Genomic DNA, 23,137 nt, shown 5'->3' with positions numbered 1-23,137 from the left:
AGTAGAACCAATCTGTAGTCCTAGAGGACTACATTAACCCATTTAGACCTGAGCTCGATTCTACAAAATCTAAATCTAAAGTTTTCTTGAAAAAATGTTTCTATATGTCAGTGGTGCTCAAACTATTTCATGTCAAGGACCCCAAAAAATATATGTATTTGGCCTCCGACCTAACCTGACGCTGCCAGATCCAAGAAGCTTGCTACACAAATTTGTTTCACAGCTTATTGGGATCTGGGATCGCGGAAGCAAATTCGATGACGGGGCTGTTCCTTTTTTTCAAGATACTTGGTAGATGATTGGATGGGACCGTCTGTCTATCACCGTGTGGGCGTGCAAACACAACCAATCATATTGACGTGTCTATATAGCTTCACATCCGGTTTCGCACATATCCCGCCCTTAGCTCACGCTGATTGGTCCGGTACGGAACGGATTTTTGTCAGCTCAACTCCCTGAGAGATCCCAGATGAAGGCTGTGTTGGGGAACATGGTTACCCAATACCGCCCTCATCTGGCAGCGTCAGGTTACCTCCGACCCCCATCTCAAAATATGTTGTTCAAGGGACCTCCCCCCAGAAGCAAAGATTCGAGTTAAAAACGTTGGCTCCGAATATATTCAAAGCTTTGCACTACATTTTCACGATTTTTCAAAAATAGCAGATCTACAAGCTCGTAGCTATTTTTGAAAAATCGTGAAAATGCAGTGCAATTTGCAAAAGCTAAAGCATAACATAATGTTTAGGGTTCCCGCCCAAAATGGATTAAGAGCGTCTGCTAAATGCCAAACTTTTTTTTTTAATTGTAAATAGCTACCCGGCGCAGTGAGGTTCTGAGAGTTGTGTGAGACGGTCAGAGGGTTCTATAGTTACAGTGAGGTTCTGAGAGTTGTGTGAGACGGTCAGAGGGTTCTATAGTTACAGTGAGGTTCTGAGAGTTGTGTGAGACGGTCAGAGGGTTCTACTGTATACTTACAGTGAGGTTCTGAGAGTTGTGTGAGACGGTCAGAGGGTTCTATACTTACAGTCCAGGAAGCACCATTTGGGAGACAGTCTCTGCGAGGACAGGATCTTGGGTTTGTCCGCTTCCTCCTGAGTGACAGATAGACCAACCACGTCAAAACACTTTTCGTGCCGGCATGTTTTCGGGCACCTTAGTAGTAAATGAGGTCATTTCGCGGGACCTTGACCGGCCATTTTTAATCCGGAAGTAAGAGTGCAACCTCTCGGGTCCCCAGGTGGAAGTACAAATGTTGTACTCAAGTCAGTACTTAAATACAAATGTTGTCCACCTAACCCTAACTACTACATTATACTCGGAGTAATCTAGTAAGAGAGTACGTGGCGACACTAGCGTTGACTCCCACTGTAACAATGGAACGCGGAGGTGCTCATTCTATCTCAATGGGATAGTTCCAATGTTTGGAACTATAGCCCATATAGGCACCCGCTTTGTGGCGAGATCAAAGTGTGTCGCCACTCTCTTACTATTCCACTCGGATTATACTATATCTCTCTCTCTCTCTCTGCCTCTGACATGGTCGAGGTAGATGGCTGCCCAACATGGTGCCTGCCCTGGGCCTGCCTGACTGTCGCGAAATGTGCTTGCTCAGGGTCTCCATGTAAAGCATCTTGAGACAGGTTGTTGTGATTTGACACTTTCAGAGATTGAATTACAACATAAAAGGACCAATTCAGCTTCAAGTCCAGCAAGATGATACTAAATGACCACAAATAAACGCACTCTCGCTCTGCGTTTTTTCTTCCCCAAAAACGGCCTGCAGTTCAGTCTCCAGTCTGGCCGCCATGCGACTACAGCTTACAGGATAATTCCATGCTAGAAGGCTTTCTTACCTTTATTTGTAGTCGTTACCTCCCCACCAAAAGAGGTCCAGGTGTTATTTTTGTGCAAAAGTGCATTATTGGGCTATTTCCCCTAATATAACAACTACAAATAAAGGTAAGAAAGCCTTCTAGCATGGAATTCTCCTTTAACATCTGCATTCAGGAGGCATGAGACGCACCCTTAGGAACAACAATGCTCCAGGGAAGCTGCTCTGTGGCAGACAAGACAGCAGAAGTGGCACTTCTGCTGTCTTTTTTGCTCGTGCATGACGATCGCAAAAATAATGTCTGGTAAAGTTATATTCCCCCCCTCCAGACATATTCTGCTGACAGGAAAAGATTGTTTTATTTGTTTTTCCTATTATGCCAAATGGGTTCCCAGATGGTAGAGTCATGACATAAAGCTACTGCAAACGTCACTCTAATAAACAAAACTTTAATAAAATGAGAAGTGGAGTTTTCTTTTAAGCTCCCCAGACATGCTTTGCATCTTGACAAGATACTCGCAGAAATGCAAGGGAATGCTCACTCACTCTCTCACTATTGCTCCGTTGGATGGCACTTACACCCGCCTTCTATTGAGAGTGCAAAACCTGTCTTGGAAGAGCCACCCATCGACTAATCTAATATACGGCAACCTTCCCCGTGTTTCTTCACTAGTCCGAACCAGAAGAACACAGTTTGCCGGCCACTGCTACAGAGCTGACAATGAGGTTATATCTTCCCTTCTTCTCTGGAGTCCTGCCTCAAAGCAGACCAGAGGTAGAAAACTGTCGTTCCCTGATGATGTCATCGGTAGGGACACAGGCATCAGTAAGCAGGAACTAGGGCTGACAATGCAGTACCGGGAAGTCTGGTGTGTTATTGTGAAATCCACGATCTCTACCACGGTCTCTCTGCCTCTCGATCATTTACATTTCTTGTCTTATTCTCTTCTCCACATGTCTCTATTATCGTCTCCGTCGGGTGGAGACCTCATTATTTTTTTAACACAACAAAGCAAACACGTTTCTAAAAATGACAAAATAAAAAGACAATACTTGACTTCACATTTCCAAAAATAAACAAATCAATCCAGAGTCAGACACAATATCGCACACGCACACACACACACACACACACACACACACACACACACACACACACACACACACACACACACACACACACACACACACAAACACACACACACACACACACACGTCAACCTGTTTGTCTCGTAACTCTGCCTACTTTCTTTTCACATTTAAATTTCACAAACTGCCAAAACGCAAACACGCATGTGCACGAAAATGCACTCTCAACAACTCACAACAAGCCCCTCGACTGTATTATTAAGAGATCCACACCACAACAAAAACCGTGCATCATGCTTACAATGTACTTCGGCAGGGCGACTTACGAAGAGCACGGCCCGAGTCAACAATGGCACACGCACGCACGCTCATACATACACAGTAGTACACACGCACGCACGCTCATACACACAGTACACACGCACGCACGCTCATACACACACAGTACACACACGCAAAACACTATCAATTCACCTACAGTAGCCTTCATGCTTCCACGAAGAGACACACAGGGGAATCAAAGCATCTCTACCGTGATCCACGGAGTGCGTGTGTGTGTGCGTGCGTGCGCGTGTGTGTGCATTCGTCGACTGAATTTACAGTTCATTTAGTTGGAACAAAATGTATTTTGGCGGGCCCTGATGCCGTCATAATGACTGTTTTTACACTTAGCCGATCTACAAGCTCACAACGCGTCGCGTTGTGCTGCGTATTTTCAGCATGCAACCAAGTGTAAAATGATTTATACTGGATCTCTTGTCTACTAGTCCCTTCCTAACATTTTAGTCTACCGGTAGTTTTTATTTGTCGACAAAATTGTCAGTACATTTAGCCTTAGTTTAGTCGCCGTAGCTTATTTAGTTTCCATGTAGTTTTAGTCAGTGGAAAAAGGTAGTCGACGAACAATTTTCGTCTTAGTTTTAGTCGACGAAAAATCAACATTGTTTGGCTACAAGGTGTAAGTAAACAGATGTTAGCGTTGACTTGACACGTGTCTGTGTGTGCGCTCCCTCTATTATATATAGACGTCAACAATGTTTGCGTGGCATGCGACGACGCGTGCCGCGAGAACTTTGATCTGTGGAGGTATATGGAGTGTTACATCTCCACCTCCACCTTCACCCCCTGAGGAATTCATTCAACGGGCCCCTCCCCCGGGGCCCTCCCATCAATCTCTCTGTCTTTGTCTCTATTCTCCCCTCCTCTGCGTCCTCGCTGCTCGTCCGTCTCCCTCCATTGCTACGTTACGACGAGATGAGAGGGAATATCTGATCAAAGGGAGCCGACTCTAGTTGGATGAGGCATGGGAAAACAGATGAGAAGCAGACCTGACTGTGCGTTTGTGTGCGTGCGTGTGTGTGTGTGTGTGTGCGTGCGTGCGTGCGTGCGTGCGTGCGTGCCCCTCGCTGATTGTGTTTGCTCGTTTCATGGCCTGCCGTTCCGTGTGACACAAACATCGCCCTCGTTTTAGAAAAGGTTTTCAAGGCAATTCTCCACTTTATTGAAAAGGTCACGGGGTCACGAGGTACAGTACACAGAGAGAGAGAGAGAGAGAGAGAGAGAGAGACAGGAGGGCGGGTTACGGGTTTGAGAGGAACCGTGTGTCCGTGTGGTCGTGTGTCGTAGAATATAATACCGACCGATTGATCCAACAGGATGCTCCCGTGACCCCTTTTTAGGGACAACATTGATCCCTGTAAGAGAATCCTTCTCTCGCTGACCACCGGCAATATAGAGGTCTAAGTATAGAGGCCAATATAGAGGTCTAAGCCCCCACCCCAAAAAAAGAAAAGTCGATACGACTGGAAGGGAACTCAATACGAGTCAATGGGGGGGGGGCGCGAATGTTTCATAGTGTTCTGTGGGTCGAAAGGCTGACACGGACCTTCTGTAAAAAATAATGCTGTATAGCTGAGATTTAAATAGTGAATAGTTCTGTGGTGTTTGGTTTTTCCATACTGTAGCTTTGCCATTTTATGGGCTTTGCGGTTTTAAGTATCGCTTCTGTGTGTGTGTGTGTGTGTGTGTGTGTGTGTGTGTGTGTGTGTGTGTGTGTGTGTGTGTGTGTGTGTGTGTGTGTGTGTGTGAGTGTGTGTGTGCTTTGTTTAATGCTTATATGTCAGTGCAGTCATGCTGTGAGCTTCGCAAACCCTCTGAGAGAGCATGTTGTCTTATAGCTGTGGGCCAGCTGGGCATATGTCCAAATTTAAAGCATAATTATGGAGATTCCATGGGAATTTACTTGGACATCTTTTCTGCTCCGTCTATTTTGTTCCCCCTTGGTCTGAGAAACGTACACTTTGAATACAATCAGACAGATACACTGCACTAGCAACTCTTTAAGAGCTCCACAAAGTTCTTTGTCCTCACTTTCAAACAAAGTTTGGGGTAATCTTTTTATCGTCTCATTCACTATTGTAATGATTCAGTATTTATCTATCCATCTATTTTACTGATGGTTGTTCCGTATAAAGTTCCATTGTAATCCTGATTTATAATGTTTGATGTATCGTTTTTTGACTGTATTGTGTGTATTGCGTTGAAAATGAGGGCTTGCCCTCAACTGTATCTCCGAGCATAACCCATTTTGGGCGGGAACCCCTTTTGGTGTTAGCATTATGTTATGATTTAGCTATTGAAAAATAGCAGATCTACAAGCTCGTAGCTTATAGGTCTGCTATTTTTGAAAAATCGAAGAACGACTGACATAGAAACATGGCTTTTTCAGAAAACTGTCAGGATGTAGACAATTTTAGAATCTGATCTCAGGTCAGAATGGTATAAATAAAGGTGATGATGATGATCAGACATGCCCCCCCCCCGGTGTGTCTCTTGAGCACGGCGTTAAAATCACACGACAAGCGGTCCAGCGTCAACCGACTACCAACCTGCTCCGCCAAGCATCTCGAGGAGGGACGAACAAAGCAAAAATCCTGGAGAGGAAGAGGAAGAATCAGCGACCCCGAATATTGTCTAACACAGTGGTTCCTAAAGTGGCGTCCGGGGACCCCCCCCAAGGGGTCCTTGAGGGAGTTCCAGGGTGTAGTTTGGAGCCAAATGGACCCTTGTGGGTCTGTAACTCTGAGAGTGTACCAAATGGACCCTTGTGGGTCTGTAACTCAGAGTGTACCAAATGGACCCTTGTGGGTCTGTAACTCAGAGTGTACCAAATGGAACCAAATGGACCCTTGTGGGTCTGTAACTCTGAGAGTGTACCAAATGGACCCTTGTGGGTCTGTAACTCAGAGTGTACCAAATGGAACCAAATGGACCCTTGTGGGTCTGTAACTCTGAGAGTGTACCAAATGGAACCAAATGGACCCTTATGGGTCTGTAACTCTGAGAGTGTGCCAAATGGAACCAAATGGACCCTTATGGGTCTGTAACTCTGAGAGTGTACCAAATGGAACCAAATGAACCCTTGTGGGTCTGTAACTCTGAGAGTGTACCCAATGGAACCAAATGGACCCTTGTGGGTCTGTAACTCTGAGAGTGTACCAAATGGAAACACTATCATAGTTAAAATAACATTGATTTTAAGATATGAATTGGGGGTCCCTCCCAGAGATAGAAATGCCATTAAATGGGGGGTCCGTAGAGTAATGCAGGTCAAACTGGGAGGGTCCTTGAAATTAAACGGGTTGAGAATCACTGCTACAGCCGTAAAAAGCTTCACTTATGGGGGTCCCTGGCATATCTCTTCAAATGGGGGTCTGCGGGCTACACTGCGTGAAAAGAGGGATTAACGGGCAATTATGGGCACTAGATTTGCCCGTAAACCTCAAGTTTAGTGGACATACTGTATTCAGTAATATACAGTAATATACAGTAATATACAGGGGTGATGGGTGGGTGTTTCATGGAATATACTCAACCGTATTCCATGCATTTTGAGCTGTGATAATTAGTGTCAATCTGGGGGTCCTTGAAACCCACTTGGGAACCACTGCTCTGTAAACACACATGGTTTTCAAAGTGGGGGCCGCCGGGTGGTCTCACCTCCTGTAGTCTCTCTATGTGAGCTCTGCACGTCTCCAAGTCACTGTCTCCAGGAACCACGATCAGTCCCAGCGGGATGGCTGCACAGAGAGAGAGAGAGAGAGAGAGAGAGAGAGAGAGAGAGAGAGAGAGAGAGAGAGAGAGAGAGAGAGATGATCTCCATTTAAAACGTGCCCGACAAAGTAAACAATTATGAATAAAGGGAACATTTCATTGCATAGTTTATCGACATCAATGGAGTGAGATTGAAGTTGATATGTCTGACTGAAAGCGACCTATAGGGGGAAACAGGAGAGCTGTACTACGTCTGTAAGGCGTTCCAAGTGTGCGGGGCACAGCACTTGAAAGCAGATTTTGCTAACTAAAGGTGCGTTCGGAAATGTGCACGGGGAGTGCACTCGCCTGTTAGTTTTAGTTAGAAGACAGCTATGCAACAAGGTTGTGTCATTAAACCATGTGACTCCCATTGGAAATGCATTGAGGCGTCCATGACACACAGAAGACACAGGACACAAGTGTGTCCTAGGTGTGAGTGAGGCCTAAGGGTACGGTGTGTACCCTCAGTGAAGTCTGCAGGTGTGTGTGTGGATATGATAGACGTCCACATAACAAGTAACATAAACAGGTATCAAGTCAGCTAGCTTAACTTAGTACTGTTAGTACTGTACTTAGTACACCTGGGAGACTCAAACAATTGAAGCAGCTAAAAAACTGTCGATGTATGATGATAAGAGCGCCCCTCGCTTCACACAAGTGTGATTTATTACTTTTTTATATATAAATAAACACGACGACTAGTTTCTTTCAAAGCCATGCCGTGGAAAAAACAAGAAAATAACACAAATTTATAGCCACGGGAAAGCGAAGTGAAGGACAGAGAGACAACAATGTAGACAGAGCGCTGGAAAGCATCAATGGATGTAGAGTGAGAGAGAGAGAGAGAGAGAGAGAGAGAGAGAGAGGGAGAGGGAGAGGGAGAGAGAGAGAGAGGGAGAGGGAGAGGGGGAGGGGGAGAGAGAGAGAGAGAGAGAGAAAGAAAGAAAGAGTAACAAAGTAGAGAGAGGGATATATAGAGAGCTGAACTGAGGACAGATCTTTTCCCGACCGTTGCTAGGCAACAGCTAAATTCCTCTGTGGGGTAAATCTGCTTTTCTCTCTTTCCATCTCTCTCTCTCTCTCTCTCTCTCTCTCTTTCTATCTTTTCCCTTTCTCTGCTCCTCTTTTCTCAACTTGTCCTCTCCCTCTCTGTCTTTCAACACAATCCTCCTTGCCTAGCCAGAGCTAATGTGTTAAGGTTTCTGGTCTAGAGTGGGCGGGTCGCGGCTGAGATTTTGCGCACGCCCCGATTGGCAAAATCGCAGCAGTAGGTCGTCACATCATTTGGAGCAACGCCCACCCGGAAGGGTCGACTCCCACTTCTAGACCAGAGCAGCCAATGCGATCCTCCAGGCTTTCATTTTTTGCGCCGGCGAAAATGAAAGCCTGGGTACCGAGGCTACTCCTCGCCTGTCCCTCTCAACTCCTGTGTCACCCCTCTTTCTGTCTCCACCTCTCTCTCTCTCTCTCATGATTACACATGATATGTGTGACACAAAAGTTGCCGAGTGTGGACAACGGACAGACAGACACGTAACAGACAACATAAAATTCAACAAGATCAACAAGAGGCTCAGACTGAGGGAGCTTGTAAGATGGACATAAAACTACATATTGCAAAAAAGTTAAGTAAAGTTTATATGTATCCCCCCCCCCCCCCCCCCATCAGGGTTTCGGGTCTCTTGAACATCATACCCCTCACTCTGGTGACCCAGCCGGGGTGATCAAGTCCCGACTTACGTCCCAGTAGCTACCCTTGATCAGAACCACTAGGGAAAGACAGGGCCGCACAATCCGTTGGAACCACTCCGGAACTATACTGTGCCGGGACTGAGAGGTACAATTATGGTATGTGGAGGGACTAGGCTCTGTGGCTTGCCTCCTGTCCCTCCTACGTCTCACCAGGTCCACTCCTGCTCTCACCAGGAGTACCGCCAGGACCTGTGCGTTGCACCAGACTCCTGCTCTCACCAGGAGTACCGCCAGGACCTGTGCGTTGCACCAGATTCCCAGCACCACGCATATTTTTTAAGCGAAAATGATCAAATCATATCTTTGCATCTGGAACTGAACATAATATTTTGAGGTGGTCCTTGACATGAAAAGGTTTGAGCAGCGCTGACAGTACAGCAGTAGCTCAAGAATGAAAAGAGTCTGAACACCAATTTCTGCTCCCAGATATATCTTAAGTGGTAACGTTTCGAGCCATTACCACTTGAAGTAAAAGATATATATCTGGGAGCAGAAATTGCGGGACTCTTTTATTCTTGAACTATCTCTGTTTCTGATCTGGCACACAGCCTAATAGGTTGTAGTCGTGCGTGTCTTTTTGACTGGTTTTCAGCCTCCTTTGCCACCACTGATAAAACCAAGGTTTTTCAGACAACTGTTTTAGAAAACGTGTGCGACCCATCACCTTTCTTGTTGGTTGACTTGAACGGGTAACTAAGTAAAATAGGTCAGAATGCGGTGGTCACAAGGAAAATTATCTGTTGAGAAAACACGGTGGCACAGTCGGTAGTGCTGTCGCCTCACAGCTAGAAGGTCCTGGGTTCGATTCCCGCTGGGGACGCTGGGGGCGGGGTTGGCGAAAGGGCCTTTCTGTGTGGAGTGTGCATGGGTAGGTACCCTCACAAAAAACATGCAGTAATCCTGGTCTCTAAACTACCTCCCTCTGGTCAGCCCCGCCTGATGGAGGGGAAAGAAACCGGTCGGAATAACGTGTTCCTTCCCCCCTCTCAGGTGAAAAGCAGCTTGGACTCCTCATGCATTGAAGGGGGCATGAGGTCAGTCAGGCCAGGTATTGAACCCCGACCTCCCAGTCTCAGGGTGGACACTCTAACCACAAGGCCACTGAGCTGGTAGAGAAGCAGTGAGCTAAAAAACACGGTAAAGCCTGAGACATAATATTGACAAACACACAAAACAGATTCCAGCAGAAAGTGAGCCCACGCGGGCAGATGCAACTGTAGAGCATCAACGACGCATAATGTGAAAATTTTTTTTTACAGATACTTTTGGAAGTACTTTTGACAGCGTTTCTTTCACCCGACCAGCTCATCTCTGCCTTGTCGCCTTATTAGTTGCGACGGAAACAAAACAGGAAGCATGCAGCCTGGGCTTCCCGGATTAATTTATCATCAATTTATCATCCCTGTCGAGTGGAAGGCTGTATGTCCAAAGCTGTTTCTATTCAGGAAATGGAAAAAAGGAGCCGTGCTACGAATTATTAAATGTAGAATAGATATTATATTTAGCGACAAGCTCTTGTCATTAGTTCGATATTTATAAAAACCCAAATACACAATTAACCCCTTTAAAAAGTAGCTGCGAAATAGCCGATCCACAAGCTCACAATCCATTTTGTGCTACTGTTATGTGCCTATCTTGTACAACAAGGTACAATGCTTTGTGCCGCAACTGATTATTAAAGTACAGAATTAAAGCTTTCATTTGATGAATCATTCATTGAAATTGGAAAATATTTGAAGGAGATATGGCCAATTTAAACTGGTTGGACCATAATACCCAAAGCTTTAGAAAAGGCCCTGTTATGAATATTCAGAACATTTTATGAAAGAAGTGAAGAAAGAAAAATAAGTTGAAATATGGAGATAAGAGGTTATACTTTTGTGTACTCGTCGTCGCTGTGAATGACTCCCGTGGCTCCGGAGCCAGTGTTTATCCCATTTAGTCCTGAGGCTGATAAAAAAAAAACTCTTCTAAATCCATACACTTTTCTGAAATTGTTTTACTGTGTCAGTCAGTGGTGCTCAACCTTTTTCATGTCAAGGACTCCCAGAATTATCTGAATTTGGCCTAAAATCAAAAAAAATATGTTGTTCCAGGGACCCCCCCCCCCCCCCCCCCCCGAAGCCACATTTTCACGCTTTTTCAAAAATAGCAGATCTGTGCTACGAGCTCATAGATCTGCTATTTTTCAAAGTATAACATAATGCTTTAAAACAACCAAAAGGGGTTCCCGTCCTGAATGGGTTATTTTAAAACTCGCAGTGGCATTCGTTTGAAGCCGGGGAGGCTGGTGGCAAGCGGCACGCACGGCACTGCCGGCTTTATCTGTCAAACGCGCGTGCGGGGTTGGAGGAGCAAGTCATCCATCTGGGTTGTTCACATCAGATGGGGCCGCATGCGCTGCTTGATTGTTGCTATCGGTGCCAGTTCCGGAGGATCCGGCCTTTGGGGGCATTTCCCGGGGTTTTAGAAGAGTGGAGAGGGTTACATGTCGGTGTTTAGTGATGGCTTCAGTTCATACTCACAGATATTTGACTTGGCGGGGGATTTGAGTGGGGATTTGAGTGGAGTTCAGGAGAGATTCGATTTAGGACACTCACAACAAGTTCAATGGCTCTAGTAGGAGCCGCAGATATATAAATCCCTTTAGGCCACAGATCAGGCGGCAGTGGCTCAGTATAGCCTTGGGAAACCTACAGTAGACCTTTTTATTTCCAGGGAGAAAGTTCACTTCAATTCGGCATACAGTAATATCGCAAACGTCGCTCATTCTCTGCTGATTTCTGATCGTCTGCACCTTTGTTAAATTGACGCACACACACTCCTCTCTCTCTCTCTGTCGCACTAATGAATTAGTCTCATGTTGCGCAGCTGTGCCTGGTTTCTCCAGGCAGATCCTGCCGGGAGCTGCCTATGCCATAGAAAGCATGGTGAGTCTAGGGGTGAGTCAGTGATGCTTGCGGAACTCGACTACGTCTCGTTCCTGACCACATCACTGTCGTGGCAATAATCATGTTAAACCACACCCTCTAGTGTAATATTGCTTAATTCAAACGTGGGCTCCCCCAGAGTTAGCGTCGAAGTGTCCTTGAGCAAGACACTGAACCCCTAATAAGGGCCTTTCTCGGCCCCACCCCTCATTGTTTATATTGTGTTTAGGATCCAAGATGGCCGTAGCACCAGGAGGGGGTGGAGCGGAGGTGAGCGGGTGGGGTCGACATATGCCCTTACTGGGCTGCGTTCACACATTCAAGACACCTGTCTTGTGTTTGTCCTGTGTCTGTGTTTAATGGCCGCTCCAATGCATTGGAAATGCATTGGAGCGGAAGCCCATATGGAAGCCCATATGGCTTGACAAAACGTTTTGTTTGATGGGGGAGCGGGGGGGGGGGGGGGCAGAACACATTCATCAAAGCTGTGTTCAGACACAAGGCAAGTGTCTTGAATGCAGCCCAGTTAAGGGCATATGTCGACCCCGCCCGCTCACCTCCGCTCCACCAATATAAACAAATATATATCGTCAATTGTTTGTGTGACAATTAATCGTTAACTTAAATGTATAATTGTGACAGTCAATGGTAGTCTGAAGCATCAGCCTGTGAGTGTCTCCAGGGCAAATGCAAACCACTGTACCAGAGTGCTTAATTAGATGTAAGACAAGAAACCACAGTTGGCAACAGTATATGACCTTCACACGCACGCACACACACACACACACACACACACACACACACACACACACACACACACACACACACACACACACACACACACACACACACACACACACACACACACACACACACACACACACACACACACACACACACACACACACACACACACACACACACACACACACACACACACAGTTCCGCACGTGCTTTCTCAGTGCACACAGTGGCACCTTGTGGTGAACATTAAGAACACACGTAAAGTGCGTGTGTGTGTGTGTGTGTGTGTGTGTGTGTGTGTGTGTGTGTGTGTTTATTGTAAATAAAGCACCAAGTCAAAGTGTGAGCATAATTGGACTGGAGAACAAAGGAAAGAAAGCAGAATGGGTATGGGGTAGAAGAGAGAGAGAGAGAGAGAGAGAGAGAGAGAGAGTAGAGTGAGCAAAAGATAAAAGCAAGCGCAAAGTTTTTATCTTCCATCAAACATGGGCACATTAAGAGGCAGTGGGCAGTGTGTGTGCACGTGCGTGTGTGTGTGCGAGTGTGTGTGATCATAATCACACACAGATAAGAGCAGCAACAAGGCCAGTGATTTGGGATCAAACAAGACACACACTGATAGGCCAACACTGGCAAAGCCTCCAGCCAAGAGGGGGATTTCCCACTGTGACGTTTACTCTTTCAGTCTGCTGATACAGCGTGTACACACACACACACACACACACACACACACACACACAGAGGATTCGCACTGCGCTTTGCAGTCATATTTCTCTTTCATATGAGACAAACATTTTCAGATACACGCACACAGACAGCCCAGCTGACCTTGCGTTTTGCCGACCTAAGAGCTCACGCGCGACGCACTATGGGTTTGTGTGCGTGTGTGTGTGCGTTCCGTACATGCTTGCCGTAGTTTCTCCTTGTCGTAGTGCAGAGCCTCGTAGTCGTGCATGCTGATCCTGCTCACTCTGATCCTCAACCTCTCTGGAACGGGCTGCTGGCTGCAGACAGACAGACAGACAGACAGACAGACAGACAGACAGACAGACAGACAGACAGACAGACAGACAGACAGACATCTCATCAGATGTGAGATTGGGTTGTGTTTACATTTGCACTGTGGCAGCGCTTCAAGACCGCCATCAGTATATTTCTTTACATAATAGGTAGTTAAACAACTAGTCGACTAGTAAACTAGGCAACTAGTCGACTAGTAAAAATGACTAGAAGTGAATGCCCTAGGCCTAGTTCATATGAAATAAACCCAACAAAGGCACCGCTTACGATTTTTTTCAAAGTCATAAAGAAATGATGTGTGAGTGTGAGGGCGGAAATAAAAAAGAACATCTGTCAAAGTGAATAAGCATGTGCAGCAGTTGTATCTGGTGTTTGACCGTAAATGTAACCTTCTTCTGATCAGAGACTGACTGATCTATGATGTGTTATGCTGCTTTCTGCGCGGATGCAAATGAAAGGATTCAAATGTGCTCTTACTCGTTGAGGTGTGGCAGTGACGTGCGTCGTTTGGTTTTCTGGACCATGTTGGCCTGGTTTCTGAGGCTGATGTGGATGACGGAGGGCGCCAGTCTGCAGGGTTCTCCGTCCACCTGCCGACACACAGACAAAACACAGTCCATCCATTAAAACCCATTTAGACGTGAAGTCGATTTTTACAAATGCCTTCTAAATCCTGACATGTTTCTATGTCAGTGGTGGACATTTCAAAAAGTATTTATTTATTTAAATGGGCTAGAGTAGACTAGACCAGACTAGACCAGAACAGAACAGAACAGAACAGAACAGAACAGAACAGAATATGACTAGAGTATGACGTACCTGTACGGGGAGGGGTTTCGTCGTGGTCAGGGTGACCTCACTACACTGGTTCAACCTCTCGCCATGTCCTCCAACCTGGAGGGTAGCCTACGCACACGCACACACACACACACACACACACACACACACACACACACACACACACACACACACACACACACACACACACACACACACACACACACACACACACACACACACACACACACACACACACACACACACACACACACAAGATGGTTGTGATATTCCATATGCCACTCTGTGGCCTCCCTCAGGCTACAGTACGTCGCTCAGGGTTTTTCAAATGCAAACATTGTAGCAATAGGAGTTGGGAGTTACCAGTGACGTCATGGTGAACCCTATGACCTCGATGTATCCGTCGTCGTGGCGCTGAGGCTCGAAGTCGTGATGCTCGCCGGGGTTCCCCCAGGGCGTGGTGCCTGCACAGTACCTGCGGGGGGCAGTGTTGTGCAGTGTTGTTTTTGGCAGCAACATTTCTATTTTAGTTTTTAGTCTCTTGAATAGTAGTCACATTTTAGTCACCCCTGGAATGTTTTAGTGCGTTTGGTTTCAGTCGACTAAATGTCATATGTTTTTAGTCGACTAAATCTACAGTTGATTTAGTCGACTACAATGTATTTTGTCGGGGCCTTGATGCCGTCGTAATGACTGTTTTTTTATTTATTTTTATCCCACGATTTTGTAACCCAGTTTTCTTTTTAACCCAGTGCCAATTATCTAATGTAATCCTGGGCGCTACACTTCCTCTGCCAACCTGGGGGGGCAGTGGACTGACCTCATGCCTCCTTCTATGCATGAGGAGTCCAAGCTGCTTCTTTTCACCTGACAGGGGGGAATTTTCCCGGCCGGACGTAGCGCGTGGAAGGGACACGTTATTCCGACCAGTTCCTTTCCCCTCCATCAGGCGCCCCGGCTGGCCAGGGGGAGGTAGTTTTAGAGACCAGGATTACGGCATGTTTTTGTGAGGGTATCTACCCTAGGGGACACGGGGAGAACATGCAAACTCCACACAGAAAGGCCCTTTCGCCAACCCCCGCCTCGGGTATGGGCACTTATGACGCGGAGGAGGGAACACGCCGCCAGTGCCCACAGCGTCCCCATCGGGAATCGAACCCAGGACCTTCTAGCTGTGAGGCGACAGCACTACCAACTGTGCCACGGTGCCCCTGGTAATGACTGTTTTAACACTTGCAGTGCGACGCGTTGTGATCTTGTAGATCGGCTATTTCCAGCATGCAAACAAGTGTAAAATGACTTATACTGGAGTTCCAGTTCCAGTATACTGACCTGGGGATATTGAGGAAGACCAAGCATTGTAGCTTCAGCTCCTGGACCTTCGATGTCAAATCTGTCCCGTCACACTGAGGGACGGACGGACGGACGGACAGATGGACGGAGACAAAAATGGTCAAGATCCAGGTTTATTTGTTGTTTACGTCCTTGGGGTAATTCGTCATTTTTGTACCAGCATCAACCACTTAATAAATCGGGATGTCGAAAATGAACAAAACGTATGCGGCGGTTAAACTGTTTAGCAGTAACCGTTGGTTGAAACATTTGTAAGCGCTAAGGAACTTTGCCAACCAACCATCAAACAGGATTAAGTTGTCGAGGATTTAGAATCTTAAGGACAGTATGTTCTGCAAAGGAACACGTCAATCCTCACATGTACAAAAAAAAAGAACATACCTAGCATAAATAACTGGTGGTACCTTAACTGGCTACCGGTACCATCCATCAACATAACTGTTGTAGCATCTATCTAAATGACACAGACTACCTAGAGCAGTATCTCAGCATGCCCACTGTCATATAGTAGGGCATTCACTTCTACTCATTTTTACTAGTTGACTAGTTGCCTAGTATAACTACCTATTATGTAAAAAGAAAAAAAAAAACTGTGTACATTGGCGACTATAACTATAATCTACCTGATCTTGAGGCCAACAAAATCGGGGGGAAAATAATAAATGTTCTTTTTTCCTTTTTCCTTATCAACTAGTCAACTAGTAGTAGACTAGTGGATTTACTAGTCGACTAGTAAACTAGTCGACTAGTTGCTTAATGCCCTACCATATAGCGTCTATCAACAGAACTAAATTAGCGCTCGTGCAAATCGCATACACCGTCAAGCATCAATCTAAATAATGTCATTATTATCTAAGTGAACAGCATAACTCCAGTATGATGATGGCTATGATGATACGGTGATAAGTGCCAGAGCAACGAGTTGATCATTCTCTTACCACCACTTTGATGTGTTTGGAGAGATCCTTGGAGCTTCCCATCAGGAAGTCTGAGAAGGCCGTCTGTTGGAGACAGAAAGACAAAACAGTGTTTGAGATGATGGTGGCGGTGGCGCGCACGTTCCTCCTCCGCTCTGTTGTTGATCGCCACTTTGGACTATTTCTCAACACCGCGACAAGCGATTACACCGTTTTAAAGCGGATTTTCATGAAAAGCAACGATCATGTCGGCACAGTGGCTCTTCAAAAGGTTAGTGAAAACCAGGCAGGGAGATCTGGAACACCATTGTTTAATCCCCCGCAGTAAAGCAGTTAAACTACACTCACCCCAGCATAGAACATCTTGTTCCTAAAACGGCTGTTAAACTTCTCAGGGTTGGCTTCTGAAAAACAGAGAACGACAAGACATTTAGCACAGGCAAAAGTAGTAGCATCTGTAACTTCCTTGGTTGAATCCACAGCGATGGGATCATCACCTCTCGACTCATGGAACTCCAGGGTCACGTGAGCGTCGAACCCAAGACTGAAGTAGTTGTTGAACACATCTAGGGCAAGCTGGGGAGAAAACACACACGCACACACACACACACACACACACACACACACACAGACACACACACCTGAACACAGACTCTATTTTACTTTGCCAAAAAGCACACATCGTGCGTGCATGCGTGCGTGCGTGCGTGCGTGCGTGTTCTAAACTGACCTTGTCGGTTTGCTGCTCGTCGTGTTCGGCCCCTGCACCTAGGTTGGGTTCAACCCGTAGATTCCACCTGTCTAACTGGACCACAGCTCCCTCTTCAACGTGAGACAGGATCTTTGACACCGGCTCATCTGTGTAGCCCTGGAATATGCATGGTATGAGAAGGAGTGTTAATAGAATAGCGTCTATTAAAACTATGCCAATAAATGTTTTCTCTAAAATGTTAGGGAGGGGCTAGTTCAGAAGAGCGCAGTAGAACTAAAAGATAAGTCATTTTATGTTTGGTTGTATTGCGCTCTGAAAATAGCAAATTGGCTATTTTCAGCACACAAGTTAACCAAATGATCACATTGATGATGATGATGATGATCAAATTACGCCACCTAAGTATATTTGGCAACAAAATAAACTGTAGATTTATAGTAAACTAAAATCTCATATTTAGTTGACTAAAACTAGACAAAAACAAAAAAAATTCAGGTGACTAAAATATGACTAAACTAAATAAAAATGAGCTGTGTGTGTGAGCGTGTGCGTGTGTGTGTATACCCACCCCTCCCCAGTTAAGGGTTCTGGCCAGGTCGTTTCCGGTCCCCAGTGGTAAAACAGCAACAGCAGGTTGAGGGTGCAACCCCAGCTCATCAAGGCAGGATAGCACCCAGCCCACCTATAGAAACACACACACACACACACACACACACACACACACACACACACACACACACACACACACACACACACACACACACACACACACACACACACACACACACACACACACACACACACACACACACACACACACACACACACACACACACACACAGTTCTTTAGGCTAGTCAGTGCCTCTCAAACCTTTTCATGAGTGAACGCATTTTGACCTGGGGACGATTCTACAAAATGGCTTCTAAATCATGACAGTTTTCTGAAAAACCCTATGTTTCTATGTCAGTGGTTCTCAAACATTTCCATGTCAAGGAACCCCAAAACTATATGGAATTGGCCGCAGACCCCCATCTGAAAATATGTTGTTCCAGCGACCAACATAATAACATAATGCTTAAAACACCAAAAGGGGTTCCCGCCCAAAATGGGTTAAGGACCTAAGGTTTTGTTAGAAATGTTTGAGTTACCGGAACAACTTAGCTAAAGGTATTATTTCAGATTTTTATGACGGCTTCATGGAAAGAAAACAACATGATACAAAATATAATAAAGAAAAGTGGGAAACAGAAGGTAACATCATATGTCAATTCCAATGGAAATGTACTAATTCACATGTATGGAGGGAATTTGGGTGTTAAGGAAATGTCTTGTCCGTTTCTTCATTACGCCGAAACAGAAGGCACATTTCTCGAATGGGGAAGCAACATGCTGGAGACAGTGTGGGTATCGGCTAACCATTGGCATATTTTCTGGGGGTGCCCAGTGATTAGAAGCTTCTGGACAGAATTTCAGAGATCAATAAATGCAATATTTGGGTGCGAATTTGCCCTCAGAGTTTACTACATTGTTTTTGGGACATGCACATTTTCAGATGGGAAGATCTGCCGAATGGTATTCTGATATCCGCATGTAGAAAAGTATTTACACGACCCTGGTTGCTTCCTGAGGCCCCCCACCATGAAAGAATGGATAGATATAGTAAATTATATTTATAATATGGAACAGATCACTTTCTCTCTCAGACTGCAGAAGGACAAATGTATAAAGTTTTGGTCTAATTGGGTGGAATAAATTATTCCTTTGCGACCAGATCTTGTAGCGGCAAGGATTGAATGATTCTGTCTTATACTCATGTCTCTCTTTTTTGGTTCTGTTGTTTTCAGTTTACTAGGTTTACTGATCACAGTTTCAAATACTCCCTTATGTCTCCCTATGAGTATTATATTGTATTGTACTGTAATTTCTGTACACATCATCCATCTCTCCCATATGCTTTATTTTATTTTGTATTATTTTTTGTTCCTGCCGGGGATCGAACCCCCGACCACAAGGCCACTGAGCTGGTCTGAGTGTTGCAGTAGTCAGGGCGGACACTCTAACCACAAGGCCACTGAGCTGGTCTGAGTGTTGCAGTAGTCAGGGCGGACACTCTAACCACAAGGCCACTGAGCTGGTCTGAGTGTTGCAGTAGTCAGGGCGGACACTCTAACCACAAGGCCACTGAGCTGGTCTGAGTGTTGCAGTAGTCAGGGCGATTCAGGACACGTTTGCTGTGAATGGCCTATTCTAGTGTTTAATAATGCTTACTGCTGTTGCGTCTATGGCTCCTGGGCTATAAGATCAATGTAAGTTGATGTCATCTCTTATCGTAACGCTGTCATCACCGCGCCCTGTTTGTTTAACAAGGTGGCCCGCAGGCCCAGCACCGGAACTAATTGAGGTTCAGTGTGTCTTTGATTGGAAAATTAAGTTTCAGACTGCGGGTACTCTGCACTCATCTTTATTCAAACTGATGTACCCCAAGGTGACAATTTGCTTCCAAAGGACCTTTGCCTTAGTCGAGGAGAATATAATTATCTCTGTGAAGCAGGCACTCTCCATAACGAACATTGACAAATCTGCAAGCTGCACTTGCGACTCCCACCAGACATCTAAATGAACAGAACACCATGAACAGAACACAAACTTCTGGCACTATAGTGGATTTATCCAGTCTGATGATGGCAGGCTGGTTGAGTGGGCTAAACTCGTGATTGTGATTATTGAGGGACGGCCTGGGACGCTATAGCTATACGAGCTTGTAGATCTGCTATTTTTTTTTAAATCTTGAAAATGTGGAGCATACTGTATCAGTTTTAAACTCAAATCTTTGCTTCTGGGGGGGACCCTGGAACTACATAATTTCAGATGGGGGTCCGCAGCCAAATACAGATAATTCTGGGGGTCCTTGACATGAAAAATGTTGAGCACCACTGACACAAAAACAGTTATTTTTTTTAGAAATGGGTTAATGTGTGAAGACAGCAGGTTGAAAAAGTGAAGGCAACGAAGGCCATGTGAGGCTGTGAGCACTCGCACGAATGGGCTCTTTTAGCTCCGCCTGGCCCACAGCAAAACAAATCGTGTTTGACAACACCATGTCTAGAACAGACTTCTGTACCGCTAGCTTCAAACAGCAGTCAAAGGAACCCGTGCTAACTCAGAGGGACAGAATGCAATGAGAAGTCAGTGTGTGTTCTCTGTTCTCACACACACACACACACACACACACACACACACAGAGAACAGAGTGTGATTACTTACCGTTCCATCCCCTCCACATGCCAGGATCCTCAAGTTGTGGACTTTACGATACAGTTCCAGGCTAGGACACACACGCAAGCGCACGTGCGCACACACACACACACACACACACACACACACACACACACACACTTCTTCAGTATCGAGGATGTACCACATACATTTTGTTTTCAAATCGTGTGCATGTATTTGCTTGTCTGGGTGAGTGTGCGTGCGCAAGTGCATGTGTGGGCGCGCGTGCGCGGTTAATGGCCCACCACCTTAATACTCCAACTGTGTTATTTATTTTTATTTAATTATGTTCATGAATGATTAACATAAGAGAGTGCTGCATAACACTAGTCTAGTGTGTAGCTCTCACATCATCGTAGCTTGGGAGAGTGACAACATTTTCTGAGCTCACTGAGCTGTGTGTCTGATGTTGGCACATTCTTTCTCCTCCCTCCATACTCCAAATTCTGCTGATGGGATTTGTACCTACAGTACAGTACAGTACAGTACAGTACAGTGCGTGCGTGTGTGACTCACCCCTCCTTGGGCCCTCCTTGGCTGAGATCAAACACCTGTCTTGGATTGAGGTACCACATGAAGGTCTGCAGGATCTTGGCACCCTGGAACAAACGCACGACAATCAACAATCAATAATCAATAGTATCTATCTATCTATCTATCTATCTATCTAAAACAAATTTCACTGCGGTAACGTGTGTGACTAATCGTACGACTTTGACTTTATCCATCTATCTATCTATCTATCTATCTATCTATCTATCTATCTATCTATCTATCTATCTATCTATCTATCTATCTATCTATCGTAGATATTATAAGGTTTAGCAGCAGGGGTTATGACAGATTCATCTTCTGCCGGGACAACCAATACTTAGACTTAGACTTAGAGGGATCTTCAACAATGACCCCCTACGGGTTCCTCAGATAACTACAGGGGGGCTGCCAAATATATATATATTTTTAATTAACCACTTGTCTTGAACCCTAGCGAGAACTTTAGCCAAAATTAGCAGATCTACAAGCTTGCAAGGCGTTGTGATCCTGTAGATCGGGATTTTTTGGGGCAAAGAGGTTTGGTATAGAGGGAAAAAAAGAACGGACTAAGTACAGTGAAAGGTCAAGTTGACCTAGTATTTACGGTTTAGGTGGTTAAATGACTGAAAATACACAGTAACATGAATCCAACATACACGGATGATAGTGCTGTCTATGAAGCTATCTATGAAATGTTATACAATGTGTAATGGGGGGGGTTCCCTGCTTCTCTCTCAGCTAAGGTGTCCTTGGCCTGGAAAACGTTGAAGACCCCTGACTTAGACAGTCCTTTGTGCCGCCAGCTATGAATGTATAACCAGTTACACCAGTGGTCCGGGGACCACCAGTGGTCCTTGAGGGGGTTCCAGGTGGTCCCCGCAGCTAAAATGATGGGAGTCTACGCAATTAACTCATTTTGGGCGGGAACTTCTTTTGGTGTTTTAAGCATTATACTTTAGCTATTGAAAAATAGCAGATCAACAAGCTCATAGCATGCCACCGAGTGGCGCGCTACGAACTTCTGCTATTTTTGAATAATTGTGAAAATGTGCCTCAAATCTTTGAATATATATATATTATTACAGAGTGAACATTTTAACTCAAATCTTTGCTTCTCTTCTGGGGAGGTCCCTGGAACAACATATTTTCAAATGGGGGTCGGCGACCAATTACATAAAGTTTTTGGGCTCCTTGACATGAAATATTGAGCACCACTGATACAGAAACATGAGGTATTTCAGAAAACTGTCAGAATTTAGAAGACATTGTTTAATCCACGCCTATGGTACCAACATACAATACAGCATGGAATTGTGGACACAATCCTATCCAAAAGACAACTAAATATTGTTGCGTGCACTCGTATGAGTGAGTGAGTGACAAACAAAGCCCTTTGAATCTTCAAACCAGACGTGTTTTCATACCTGATTCCCTCCACTCTTGGGATTGACAAACACCAGCAGAGGCTTCATCAGCGGCGAGGGGATGGGGCGGATGATGAAAGGCTTCCAGAGCCTCCCTTCCTGCGGAGACAAGAGGTACAACATATTTGTGTATGTATGTGTAGATTGTAGGTACATGTATTGATAGTTGACGGAACAATTGATCCATCTCTTTGCTGTTGTGCTTGCATATTGTATGCGAATAACGATACACACCTCCACTCCTTTTTTACTGCTTTTCCTCTTGAACGATGTTCTCTTCTTCTTTTTACTGTTCTTTATAGATGACTGTAGAGAGAGGAGAGGAGAAGAGAAGAGAAGAGAAGAGAAGAGAAGAGAAGAGAAGAGAAGAGAAGAGAAGAGAAGAGAAGAGAAGAGAAGAGAAGAGAAGAGAATTGTTGTTCCGATAGAAAACACTAGATGGCACCAAAAGACAAGACTTCGTTCAGTTTGTCCCATGACACTCAATGAAAGCAGTCCCTGAGCTGAGCACAGAGACAAACAGTACAGCCAGGTGGGAGTGATTGACAGACAGGTGTACCTGATGTCGTTTGACTCGTATGATCCAGGTGGGCGGGACTATGAGCGCAGCGTGAGCTCCTATTGTGCAGGTCTCCTCGATCTGCTGCAGCATGAAGCAGGA

At 45.4% G+C, this 23,137-nt stretch overlaps 1 protein-coding gene across 4 annotated transcripts in view; it reads right to left on the bottom strand.

The window, feature by feature from the left end:
* dgkza (diacylglycerol kinase, zeta a) overlaps positions 1 to 23,137 on the bottom strand; it is a 141,392-nt gene that overhangs the window by 42,703 nt on the left and 75,552 nt on the right. For all 4 annotated transcript variants that reach the window (XM_083758983.1, XM_083758984.1, XM_083758985.1 and 1 more), the window contains 17 exons: positions 23,036 to 23,137; positions 22,711 to 22,782; positions 22,477 to 22,575; positions 21,035 to 21,117; positions 20,507 to 20,567; positions 17,810 to 17,923; positions 17,260 to 17,397; positions 17,027 to 17,105; positions 16,878 to 16,933; positions 16,551 to 16,613; positions 15,592 to 15,665; positions 14,623 to 14,734; positions 14,281 to 14,367; positions 13,939 to 14,051; positions 13,345 to 13,445; positions 6,920 to 6,999; positions 1,025 to 1,091 (listed from right to left, as the gene is read on the bottom strand). The exon at positions 23,036 to 23,137 is cut by the window's right edge and continues 15 nt beyond it. In XM_083758983.1, the coding sequence (XP_083615109.1) occupies positions 1,025 to 1,091; positions 6,920 to 6,999; positions 13,345 to 13,445; positions 13,939 to 14,051; positions 14,281 to 14,367; positions 14,623 to 14,734; positions 15,592 to 15,665; positions 16,551 to 16,613; positions 16,878 to 16,933; positions 17,027 to 17,105; positions 17,260 to 17,397; positions 17,810 to 17,923; positions 20,507 to 20,567; positions 21,035 to 21,117; positions 22,477 to 22,575; positions 22,711 to 22,782; positions 23,036 to 23,137 (1,501 nt within the window). The remainder of the gene's footprint in view (positions 1 to 1,024; positions 1,092 to 6,919; positions 7,000 to 13,344; positions 13,446 to 13,938; positions 14,052 to 14,280; positions 14,368 to 14,622; positions 14,735 to 15,591; positions 15,666 to 16,550; positions 16,614 to 16,877; positions 16,934 to 17,026; positions 17,106 to 17,259; positions 17,398 to 17,809; positions 17,924 to 20,506; positions 20,568 to 21,034; positions 21,118 to 22,476; positions 22,576 to 22,710; positions 22,783 to 23,035) is intronic.

Source organism: Protomyctophum parallelum (genome assembly GCF_964188405.1).
Source record: "Protomyctophum parallelum genome assembly, chromosome: 23".
NCBI lineage: Eukaryota > Metazoa > Chordata > Actinopteri > Myctophiformes > Myctophidae > Protomyctophum > Protomyctophum parallelum.
The sequence above is the reverse complement of the archived record's forward strand: the minus strand, read 5'-3'. Positions and strand labels throughout refer to the sequence as shown.